The sequence below is a fragment of the Prunus dulcis genome, chromosome 3, assembly GCF_902201215.1.
Source record: "Prunus dulcis chromosome 3, ALMONDv2, whole genome shotgun sequence".
Classification (NCBI taxonomy): Eukaryota; Viridiplantae; Streptophyta; class Magnoliopsida; order Rosales; family Rosaceae; genus Prunus; species Prunus dulcis.
Genome location: NC_047652.1, coordinates 15418227 through 15429517, shown reverse-complemented (window position 1 = coordinate 15429517; position 11291 = coordinate 15418227). Strand labels below are relative to the sequence as shown.

The 11291-nt window shown below is 39.1% G+C and overlaps 3 protein-coding genes across 4 annotated transcripts; 1 reads left to right on the top strand and 2 right to left on the bottom strand.

Annotated features, from left to right (window-relative positions):
- Positions 1-3384: 3384 nt before the first annotated feature.
- On the top strand, positions 3385-6125 carry LOC117622906 (protein GAMETE EXPRESSED 1). Of its 2 annotated transcripts, none has more exons than XM_034353713.1 (7): positions 3385-3442; positions 3792-4278; positions 4364-4951; positions 5026-5152; positions 5247-5433; positions 5533-5680; positions 5762-6125. In XM_034353713.1, the coding sequence occupies exons 2-7, from the start codon at positions 3824-3826 to the stop codon at positions 6012-6014; spliced, it is 1758 nt and encodes a 585-aa protein (XP_034209604.1). In that variant the 5' UTR covers positions 3385-3442; positions 3792-3823; the 3' UTR covers positions 6015-6125. The 2 variants fall into 2 exon arrangements, with proteins under 2 accessions (XP_034209604.1, XP_034209602.1); XM_034353711.1 differs by having other exon boundaries at positions 3401-3442; positions 3787-4278; positions 5762-6124.
- An 82-nt stretch (positions 6126-6207) lies between these two features.
- On the bottom strand, positions 6208-8481 carry LOC117622905 (pentatricopeptide repeat-containing protein At3g14330). The gene has a single exon (XM_034353710.1). The coding sequence runs from the start codon at positions 8305-8307 to the stop codon at positions 6346-6348; it is 1962 nt and encodes a 653-aa protein (XP_034209601.1). The 5' UTR covers positions 8308-8481; the 3' UTR covers positions 6208-6345.
- A 71-nt stretch (positions 8482-8552) lies between these two features.
- Positions 8553-9991, bottom strand: LOC117622907 (uncharacterized oxidoreductase At4g09670-like). The gene is made up of 2 exons (XM_034353714.1): positions 9406-9991; positions 8553-9323 (listed from the first exon to the last, which is right to left on the bottom strand). Exons 1-2 carry the CDS (start codon positions 9868-9870, stop codon positions 8703-8705), a joined length of 1086 nt encoding a protein of 361 aa, XP_034209605.1. The 5' UTR covers positions 9871-9991; the 3' UTR covers positions 8553-8702.
- Between the last annotated feature and the right edge of the window lie 1300 nt (positions 9992-11291).

Here is an 11291-nt window from a genome sequence, read left to right as displayed (position 1 = left end):
GAGTGCAGCAAAGTGAAGAGGCGTCCATTCTCGTCCATCTATTACTTTTGTGAGAGCCATTTTAGTGTGCTTTAGTATATCTCTCGTTATTTCTAAAGCAAAAAAGGATAAAAATGAGTAAGGTGCTAATCAATATATAACTAATAAGTAACTAATGGGTGCTAATTATGTACATATGTTCATCATTACAGACCACTGCAACATGCAAAGCTGTTTTACCATTACGACCTCCATAAGTTGGATATTTGCAAGTCTCCAACATTTTGAAAACCAAATCACAGTATCCCCTCTCAGCAGCCAAGTAAAGTGGTGTGTCGCCACTATCATTAGCAGAGTAGGAAAATTCAGTATCTTCTTTGGTCAATATCTCCACCATATTTAGGTGATTAAAGTGTGTTGCCTCGTGCAAGGCTATGTCCTTGCCCTCGTTGATTGTCCTTATTAGACACCGCTAAGCTTCTTTGACCACTTGGCCAAGGTCTCCATGACAAGATTTTGCAGCCTTGACAAGAACTGGAACTATATCAGAGCAACCGTGTCTCGCAGCAATGTGCAAAATAGTCTCACCACTTCCATTGGATTGCCATAGTAGTTCTGGGCACATTTCCAGTATCTTCTCCACAATGTTGCTTGACTTGTGTGCTACTTGTTTAGGCTCAATCAACGATAGGCTGTTGGCGCATGCTATATAAATATGCAAGACTGTGTTCTTGGTTGAAGTCAGTATTTGGTGAAGATGTTCTTTGTGCCGCTGAAGGACATCAATATTGCCTTCTCTTTGCGGCCTTGTATACATCAAGATCCATGCCACTTATTAAACATGCTTCCTGGTTGGTTTCATCTGCTTGCCCCGCCAATGCTAATTGACTAGTGCTCTTAGTTTGATTAGTCGAATTCGAGGCATCCATCATTTTGACTTTTTTCTGCTGCGTTGCTCTTGTAGTCTTTGAATGGATGAAGGGAAATCGCTCATGAGAGTGAAGGGCAGGGCGAAGAGGGTAAAATTATATAGAGCAGCGCCACAAGCATCTTCCAAATAGATGGTTGTTGACCAATTTGGTGGAGGTTCTCTTTGGTCTTATTTTATTCAATTCCAATTTTGTTTGGAGTTTTTATCAAAAATAGCCAAAATTTGATTCCTACTTTCAAAATATTAGTTTGATAAAAACGTTTAGATATAGCAAAAAAGTCACTTAAAAAATACACAAATACCCTCAAGATTAAAAGTCAGAAACCTAAAAAGTTCTTAGTAAAATCGATTGCTTGCATCTCAGCAGGAAACTCATTCCCACCTTCTTCGACTAGCTTCTCTAATCTTTTCACTACAATGAGTTTTTTTTCCCTGTGTTCAAAAACAGCATCCCCACAATTGCAATCTTCCAAACAAAACCTTTATACCCACAAAAATCAGCTCAAAACCTGCTTGATCAACCATAAGCAATTTATATGTAAGAAAAATGTATTTCTATTTTTTATAAATAACAAAGTGAATCAAAGCAACCTTAGCTTTAGATGTGTATGTATCCATTAATTTCACCTAAAAACTCCTCATCTTCCTTTCAATCCTCACCTTCATTTCAAACCTTATCTTTCTTTCAAACCTCATCTTTATTTCAAATCCAATCTTCCTTTCAAACCTCATCCTCTTCCCTATTTAAGAGGGAATTATTCTACCCAACCAAACACATAATCTCCTTCAATCTCATTCTTCTTCTTACAATGAATTCACATGGAAAGGCTATACAAAATTTATTCGATGGTAATTCTGATGATGACCTTTATCAGAAGCTGCCATTGCAGCCACACAGACATGGTACAATTGGGCTCCATATGCACATGGGTTGACATAATTCCTGGGCATGTGCTCCATATGTTGCTGCTGGGCTCCACAAAATTTCGATCCAGATAATAAAACAGGCAGAATAATGCTTGGGCTTTTGCTTGGACTACTTTTTTAGCCTGTTCGTATACAAGGTTGGAGAAGCTTTTAAGGCTAAAAACCCAAATTTTGGGTTTAGCCCACTCCCATTGGAGATGGGCTTATGGTAGCAATTTGGTAGATGTTCTATTTGGTCTTATTTTATTCAATTCCAGTTTTGCAGCTTGTGGAGGTGTACTTTATTTATAGTTCATAGATCTCTGAAAGACGTAATCAGACAAGTACCAAATTCATTTAACAAACATAATTTATTGCAGCAAGTGAGTGTAGCTCAATTGGTTGAGTTCTTCTACCTCCATTCATGTGGGTAGATATTTGAAACTCCCTCACCCAATGAATATTTGTGTAAAATTCCCTCCCTTGATGCTAAGATCTTACAAACCACCGCCCAAATCTTGAGTGAGCTGTCAACCTACTGCGGAAAATCCCCTCCATCATGAGTTTCGAGTCGCCCTGAAGTTCCAATGCTTTTACTCTATGACTAGCTTAAGTTCCAAGAAGGTGCACGTGAAATCCTTGTCTTAGTCAGTGCTCTTGATTTTTACTTGAGCAAGACCCCTTGGGTTGAGGAACGAATGCGACTTTTGATTTCGGTCAAGTTTTTCTCCATGCTTAGTGGTTTGGGTTGGGCCTTGTGCTTTTGTTAAGATTTCAAACCATGATCTTTGGGCTTTGTGGGCCTTAATCAATTACTTCGCGTTTTGGGCCATAGTGTTAGGCTTGTTATGATATTTGGGCCAACCTTTGTTCACTTGGGCTGAGCGTGTTGTGCCATGATTGTGGGCTTGTGAGGTCTGACCCCTCATTTTCAGTTTATGCCTGGATATTTCCGTCTCTAGGCCTAAAGTTTGGCCCCAACTGGCCCTCACCACATCACCTTTCCTTTGTGGAGCCAAAGGGGAAAAAATTAGATATAAACACTTGCATTTGAATTTGCATCACAATTGGATTAGACTAGTTATCCAATGTAGTGAATATGTATTGTCCTCGCCATTTATGTGAGTTGAACTTGAGTCCTCCTCCAACCAAGTAAATAAAAAATAACATAGACCAAAAACTAGTTGGTTACTTCATACCCTTTTTAATTTTAACTAATACTAATGTTTGAATGTTTAATATTATTGATAAATTTTCTTCTTTGGGCCAATAATTATATTTCTGGAGCGGCCTGCTGGGCCCGCTAAGGAACTTGGCAAGCCGAAGTGAACGTTGCCAAAGAGGCCCAAAAATTAATACCCGGAGTATCTGTTTCTTTTGTTGACGAGGGCATAATGGTAAATATGAGACTCAGATGCCTAATCTGCACGAACACACCCGAATACGAACCATTACGCGCCATATTTAGACAAAAAGCAATGTTCTTGTTTCCTTCCTTTTTTTATGAAAAGTTACGTCTCTTTGATTTCTATATATTATTTTAATGCTCTCTTCCGAAAAAAACACAAAAAAACTACATTAGATTGTGACTTCTCGTGAGAGACACGACTGAAAACAACAACCCAGGTCACCCCTCCTGTCTTTTGCTTCTATTCTTTTTTTCAAATTCTTTTTTCATGGCTGTTTTGAAATAATCTTTTATCTTCAAATCCTTATTACCTTGCTTGATTACATGATTTTGCAGATTAATTACATGTCCTTTTCACCTTCATCTTCTCCTTGTCCCTTTCTGATATTTTTTTTCCTTCTTCTCTCTAATTTTTGCATCACAAACGGCTAAAGTCACATTTCAACCTTTTCCATTTCCGTTTCTTGAACTCCAAGTCTTTAAGATATTATAATTATATATCTGTGTACATGTATATGCAAGGCCCTCCAAGCATAAAGTCATAAACTTTTGAATTTTGCAGTGCAGGTTTTTACAAAGTTTCAGATAAGAAATCTGAAATGGATCACCTTCGTTTTCTTCTGGCTCTGCTAATTATAATATCGGCTTCATCCAACTGTCACTCGTGGGGTTGGTTCTCTTCAGAAGAGACCTCCTCTAATGAGAACCCTTCTGGTTCGGTTGGTAAATTCTCCATGGAAGGTGTTAATGACCAGAAGGGGGTCAGGCTAGTTGAAAATGCTAAGGCGAAATTGGTTGGTTCAGACTCTTGTTGGCAAAATGCTTATCGGCATCTCTTTTCTGGGTGCTCGGAGATTTTCGCTGTTGAAGAGAAGCGGTCGAGATTTGCTTGGCATCTTAGTGATTGCTTTCAGAAGGACTCTGGCAGGCCTCCTTTTCCTTCATGTGACCCAAAATCTGTCATGTATAAATGCCTGAAAAGTTTGAATGACTATGAGCATAAGGTCTATCTGGAATTCTACCTTGAGACCAATTCAATCTGCCATCAGTTACAGTTGAGTATACTAATATCTTCCATGTAAGTTGAATGAATTCTTCCTGAGAAACTAACAAGAACTTTGTTTTTTGGTCGTTTTCAGGGCTCGAGTATTTAAGCTTGAAACAGAGAGACTGGTGAATGAACTTAAAAATTCAGCCCAATATGCAGAAGGCAAGTTGGAAAAAATTGAAGAGAAGGCAGAGTATCTACTGCAGGGCTCAAATCAAATATACGAGTCTTTGAATTCGATTGATGTTCGAACACAGCAAGTTGCTCAAACTGCAAAAAATGTGGAAGATCATGTAGACGTCGTGTTGAAGCATTCGGCAGCAGTTTATGAGCAATCCAGGGAAATCCAAGCTTCTCAATCAGAGCTGCAAGAAGGACAAGTAGAAATGAAGAGAAACTTGAAAGATGGGATGGCAATGCTGCAAGATTCATACAGTCATTTGGGCCGAGAAATTGATAACTTAAGAAATGAGGCAGTTGAAATTGAAAAGGAGATAACTAAAGTTGGAGACCAAATGTCATCTAGGATGGAGAATCTGCAAAGCAAAGCAGATGATATTGGGAATATGGCTGGGGTGTCTTTGGATAAGCAACATCAGCTTCTCGATGGACAGACGACTGCTCTCAAGGATCTTCAGTTTTTAACAAAATTTCAATCTGAAGCATTAGAAGAGAGCAGGTAAAACAGAAAGTAAAAACAATATGAAGTCTGAAAATTTGTAGAGTTTCTCTAACTCATTTTTAAAATCGCAGGAGTACACTTCACCAGTTAGCCGAATATGGCCATAGACAACAAGAAGAGCTTCTTCAAAAGCAACAACAGCTTCAACAAGTTCATGATCACTTGATGGAAAATTCAAAGTCAATCTTGGCAGCTCAGGTGCTTTTTAGCTTTAGATTTCTTATTTAACGAGGTTTCTCTGACTGGTTTTCACAGTTTTTTAAATTTATTCTCAGTTTTTTTCTGCTCACAGGAATCTTTTGAATCAAAGCAAGCCAGCATGTTCATTGCATTAGACAAGCTATTCACTTTGCACAATGCTATGTTGCTTGAATCGCGCTTAATCAAAGCTTTCTTTATTTACTTTATATCGATGTTTGTTATCTACATGTTCACAAGCACAAAGCAAACATACACAGTTAGACCTTGGCTATATATTGGTAAGTGCTTTATCTTATTATGAAAAAGAAAAAAAATTCAGAAACTTACATTGGTTCATTAACTTATATTTACTGTTGTATATCTAATTTCATTGACAGGGCTGTGTGCCACATTCTTGATAGAAGTAGTGACAATTCGGTTCACCCCAATCGACATTCAACAGCAAACATGGAAAATAAACCTTTTCCGATCAATCTTTGCTGTAATTGCTTTAGTTAAGCTAATACATGCAATTTTCACATACAGGTATTATATATGCTGAAAATTTTGAAACTTGAGCTGAAAGGCGCATTCAATATCTAAAAGGATGCCATTCAAACTATGCAGGGACTATGAAGTGTTGAACAATCAGTTGTTACATACATTGATTGAGAAGGTTAATGGCATGCAAAGATACCAGAAGTTGTCATGGGAGGAAGATAGTGAATTTAACTGGTCCTCTTGGATTGACACCAACTTACAAGAAGACGTTGACAGTTCTGAAGACCCTGACTACTTAGTTCCTGAAGAAGTTGGGGAGAATTTTATCACAGCTTCAACTATAAAAGAATATGATCTCCGCCAGCGTCTTCTTCGTTGAAAACTTTCTTGGTCTTGTACATTTGAACTCATAATTTTTATGTTCTTTCTCAGGGTTCCCCTTTCATCAAGTAGTATTTAAATAGAAATTCACATCAAGATTACTTGTCACAATCAGTGAGATCTATACGGTGTTTTAAGACTTATCTGCACTAATCAACCATCTGTTTGCACAAACCCATGTGCCATATGGCTAGAATATAACATAATCTTATTTTAATGGGTCCTCAAAAGAGGAGGAATCAAATTTGACAAACATGTAAAGAAGAATCATGAAAAAAATAAGAAAGAATGATAGAACCTTAGCAGAAAAGTAAGAAAGAATGGTGTTATCACCAGTGGTCCTTACAAGAGCATGCTCCTCCTTTGAAATGGTGGAAGCGATTTGTGTCCCTTAAAACAATCAATCTCCCTGTAATCACTGAAACTATTTTCACCCAGGAGTGGCAATCTGCACAAATGCGTATGTTCTTTGTAATCCTAATTGGCATTCCAGCAGCAGTGTGGACAAGTGCAAACGTAACTGCGACTCTTTCACTATGCCCACAAACCCACATTGCTTTAGTTTCTTCATTTACATCATGTAGCACAACACTAGTGTCAAGGATATATCCAACCTCTTTCATAGCATCCGTCAATTCATTCCAAACCTTCTTGAACTCAGCTGAATTACGAAATTCAAAACCCCCGCCTGCTAGAAATGTGTGAATTCTATTCCTTATCTGTACCCAACTGCATCCAGCATCTTTTTTAATTCCCCTATGCTTCATCAGTTCTCTAACCCTATTCACATCAGTCCACATCCCCGCATTTGCATAAACGTTTGAGAGCATTACATAGTTCCCAGGATTGGTCGGTTCAAGTTCAAACAACTCCTTTGCAGCACACTCTGCAAGAGAAACATTGCCTTGGAGCCGGCATGAGTTGAGTAAAGATCCCCATATGCTACCAGTCGGCTTCATAGGCATTCTTTCCACTACATCTAAGGCTTCCTTAATTCTACCAGCTCTGCCAAAGAGATCCACCAAGCAAGCATAATGCTCAACTGTTGGTGAAACACCATAAACTAACTTCATTTTTTTAAACAATCTTCGTCCTTCATCAGTAAGCCCCGCATGGCTACAGCCAGACAACAAAGCTATAAATGTTACTCCATCTGGTCGGACACCAGACTCGACCATCTGATCAAACAATTTCATTCCTTCTTCTATGAATCCATTGTTTGCATACCCTGTCAGCAGAGTATTCCATGATGTCAAGTCTTTACTTTGCATTCTCTCAAACACCCTCTTACAGTAATCAATTTCTCCAGATTTTGCATACATGTCGATAAGTGAGTTTAATACAGGGACATCAGGTCTCTTGGTGGACTTTACAATCTGGGCATGTATCTCTTTCCCACAATGAAGTGCAGTCAGTCTACCGCAGACTGGTAAAATCGTCGTAAGGGTAACCCAACTGAATCCCATCCCCTCTCCTTGCATCCTTCTAAAAGAATCCAATGACTCAAACACTTGGTCTCGTCGAGCAAAACTCGCAATCAAAGAGTTCCAGGAAACAACATTTCTCTCAGGCATTGTATCGAACACCCTGAAGACCTCAATAGAACATCCGTTCTCGGCATACAACCTCAAAAGAGCATTGTTCACCACTTGATCAGGCTCTTCAATTGATTTCACAATCTGGGCATGGACTGCTCTACCAAGTCTCAACTCAGGCAATTCTGCACACGCCTTCAACGCCATCGAAAACGCGAAATTACCCGGCTGGACAAACCGGATCAGCATGTCAAAATACACAAGCAAAGCTTCAACCAAGTACCCATTTCTCAAGTACCCAATAGCCATTGCCACCCACACTGACTCGGGAACCTGTTCATCTTCCAACCCATCCTCGAAAACAGAGCGAGCCTCATCCATTCGGCCGCAAACAGAGTAAAGCGTGATGAGCTTGCTTTTCAAAGTTGGGTTGTGGAGAAGGCTGTGGTTGTTGCCTCTGTCCTTGGAGAGAAGAAGTTGAAGATAAAGCCTTCGGCCATGCTCCAATGATTTTCTGGAGATACAGGTGTGGAGGAGGAGAGAGTAGGCTTCTACATCGGGCTCGGTGAATGTTAATCTGGACGGTGAGGATTCGATCAGGCGAAGGGCCTCGTCTAATTTGCCGGATTTGGCAAGCCATTTGAGGGTTGAAGTTAGAGGTTTGCTGTGTGTTTGAGTACCGCTGGGGCCTGAAGTTACAGTTATGTTAGTTGAACCGGCGGGCGTGTTCGTTGAGAGAGAAATCGCGGCAATCATTTTCCCCCCTTTGTTCGGATTTTAATTTCCTTGCTCTCACAAGTCTTGTATAACTTGTATGTGGATATAGAGGAAACTTTCAACAATTATTAGATTCAAAATTCAGAATCTCTCCCCTAGCTAGAAGAAAACTCAGAACTTGCACCACTATTATGTTACGTGCACCTAATGGAGAAATTATTGGGCAAGCATATGCAATTTCATAGGCATTTGCAACTTTCTTTCTTTCCTCCAACAATCCGAAAAGCAATAAATTTTCTCTTTTTCGCTTTTCATTTAGCAGTATCTTAAGACACAAAGTATTTGTCACACAACATACAGTGTGCACAGACAGTTCCATGCTAAATGTAGATGCCTACTAAGAAAGCATATGAGCTAAAATCCGACAAAAGAAATTACAACTTAACAGGTTTACAACCAAGATCAATGGATTTCTTCACTGCATCCAATACTACCTGCGTATTTCGACTAATCTCGGGCCATTTACTGTCTGGACGGTGTCCAAATTTCATAATGCCCTTAACAAGCCTTGCAAACTCTTCAACCATCAAGGCCTCTTGCGGCAGCTCAGAAATCACTCTAACTTCTTCAGGCCCTACATTCCACCCAATATGGTGTTCCAAGAACGTTGCACCGGATGTGAAGGCAAACGAAGCAGATTTCTCTTGGTAAGGAATAATGTAGTCGTTGCAGTGCAGCGAACCATTGCAGCCCGATATAGCCAAGTCCATGGATGTGTGGGAAAGAAAAGAGCAGTGAATCGTTGCAACCGTTTCGTCTAATGGTTCCCAATAAAATGATGCAGTGCAAGACAAGATGACCCCTGCAGAGTTTTTTGTGACATCAGGCAGAGCATTCACTAGAGTCGGTAATTTGTAGTCCTTTGCCCACAAGATGGCCCCAATGCAGTACCAGCCTAGGTCCCCAAGCGCACCGAGAGCATCCAAGTCCGGTTTCACTCTTATGTTGCTCTCACGAAAATCCTGGGTTACTGACTTTGTCGATGTGCTACGGATCTAAAATGCATACACAACAAAAAAAATAAAAGACTCGTAACGATAATCACCTGAAAATAATTCATTTGACCAAAATGCTTACAATGTTAATTTGACCAAAATGGTTGGATTCAGAGATGAGCTCCTTCAATTTGGCTGTCCTCGGGTGATGCAGCCACATGCTCCCATCCATGAACTGTACACCGTTGGATTCACATGCTTCCAATATCTGATCAAGCGCACCCACATCAAGAGCCGTTGGTTTTTCCAGCAGTAAGTGCTTCTTCTTTTGGGCAGCTAACACTGCCCAGTGCAGATGAAGACTAGTGGGAAGGGGCATGTACACTGCATCTACACATGGGTCATCCAGCAGCTGATCATAGCTCCCGTAGGTCTTGACGGTCCCAGATAATCCATTGTTGCCTGCGAATTTCTGGGCTTTCTCGATCGAACGGCTGGCAATGGCGTAGAGGGTGGAATTCGGTGCGAGCTTTATGGCTCGAGCCACTTTTCTAGCTATGCCGGCACATCCTATAATGCCGAAACGGACTGTTTGGTTTTCAGCCATTTTGGTTTTGGTTTCCTTATCGTTTGTGGGCCTTTGAGCTGGAATTAGAGGACTGTAATTTGGTGGTTGCAGCCACTGTTTTAGGAAAAGAAAAACGCAGTCGTTTGTTGAAATATAAATGTGGATGCCCCCACATCATGAAAGATGAAGCTTTGTGGTGCACCTATAGGTTAGGTGTACATGCACATCTCCATCCTCCAACATCAAAGCTCCATCTCCACACCCACATCCATGATTCATGTGAGTTCTTTTCTCCATTTTAACTTTTTCTTTCTTTGCTTTTCTTTTTTCTTCTACTCTTCTTTTTCTTGTAATTATTATTTTGCAAGATTGTTTCAAAACTTTGATGTAGGGATTTATAAATTAGGGTTTTTTTTCTTTCTCGATTGATGTTACCATCTAGGGATTTATTATGAGTGTTACTATCTAGAGATTTATGGGTGTCACTATATAGGGAAAGAAGTGTTCTTTTTCTCAACGCAAGTTGTGTTATTAAATTAAGTATTAGTACCTAATTTATCGGTTGTTAATGCTTGTTCTGCTCGTTGGAGTACATGTTCATCTATAATTTAGACTATCGTTCTTGTACTAAAAAAACCAATATCATGTGATAAATATAAAATAAGTTATTTTATTCGTAGGTCATTTAATTTAGGGAGCTTCACTAATATACCCAAAATAGGGGCTGAAATTTTATTTTTTTTTAAAACCCTACATGGAAAACACTTTATAAACACACCAAAAACCCATTTATTAAATAACAAATTAGTGTTGAAGTTCCAATAAATTACAACACTGCCACTATCAAGCCCAACAAAAAAAAAACTCAAAAAACACCCAAAAGAACCCCAGCCCAATTTTATAAAAAAACTCAAAATATGAAATTCACTTTATAAACATACCCAAAAAACATTTACTACATAACAAATAAACGTTGAACTTCATATATATTACATCTCTGCCATTGATTAACTTAAAACAAACTCAATACAAGAGACACAAAAAAACCCAAAACAAGCCCAGCAAGCCCAGCCCATATTTTTTTTTATAAAATCCGAACTTAAAAAAAATCACAAAAACAAGGGCATGTCCCCACAACCCTTCCTTCTCCACCGAACCTCCGGAAACCATTTCATAGAAGTACATTGTTAATATCATTTCATAGAAGTACATTGTTAATATAATTCCATAGAAAACATTGTTAATATCATTTCATATAAAACATTGTTAATACCATTTCATAGAAAACATTGTTAATACCATTTCATACACACACAACAACAACAACAAAAAAACAAAAACAAAAAAACCCAGTAAGACATCCGATATCCTGTGCAGAAACCACCTCTAATTGTCCATATTTTCACCAGGAACAATCACAAAGGCAAAAGGAAATACCTTTACAAGGAAAAAAAAAAGTA

Coding starts and splice junctions, on each gene's coding strand:
- LOC117622906 (XM_034353713.1), top strand. CDS start 3,824: ATGGATCACCTTCGTTTTCTTCTGGCTCTGCTAATTATAATATCGGCT. Junction 4,279..4,363: donor TCAATCTGCCATCAGTTACA/GTTGAGTATACT, acceptor GGTCGTTTTCAG/GGCTCGAGTATTTAAGCTTG. Junction 5,681..5,761: donor CATGCAATTTTCACATACAG/GTATTATATATG, acceptor CAAACTATGCAG/GGACTATGAAGTGTTGAACA.
- LOC117622907 (XM_034353714.1), bottom strand. CDS start 9,870: ATGGCTGAAAACCAAACAGTCCGTTTCGGCATTATAGGATGTGCCGGC. Junction 9,324..9,405: donor ATTTTGGTCAAATTAACATT/GTAAGCATTTTG, acceptor TATGCATTTTAG/ATCCGTAGCACATCGACAAA.
- LOC117622905 (XM_034353710.1), bottom strand. CDS start 8,307: ATGATTGCCGCGATTTCTCTCTCAACGAACACGCCCGCCGGTTCAACT.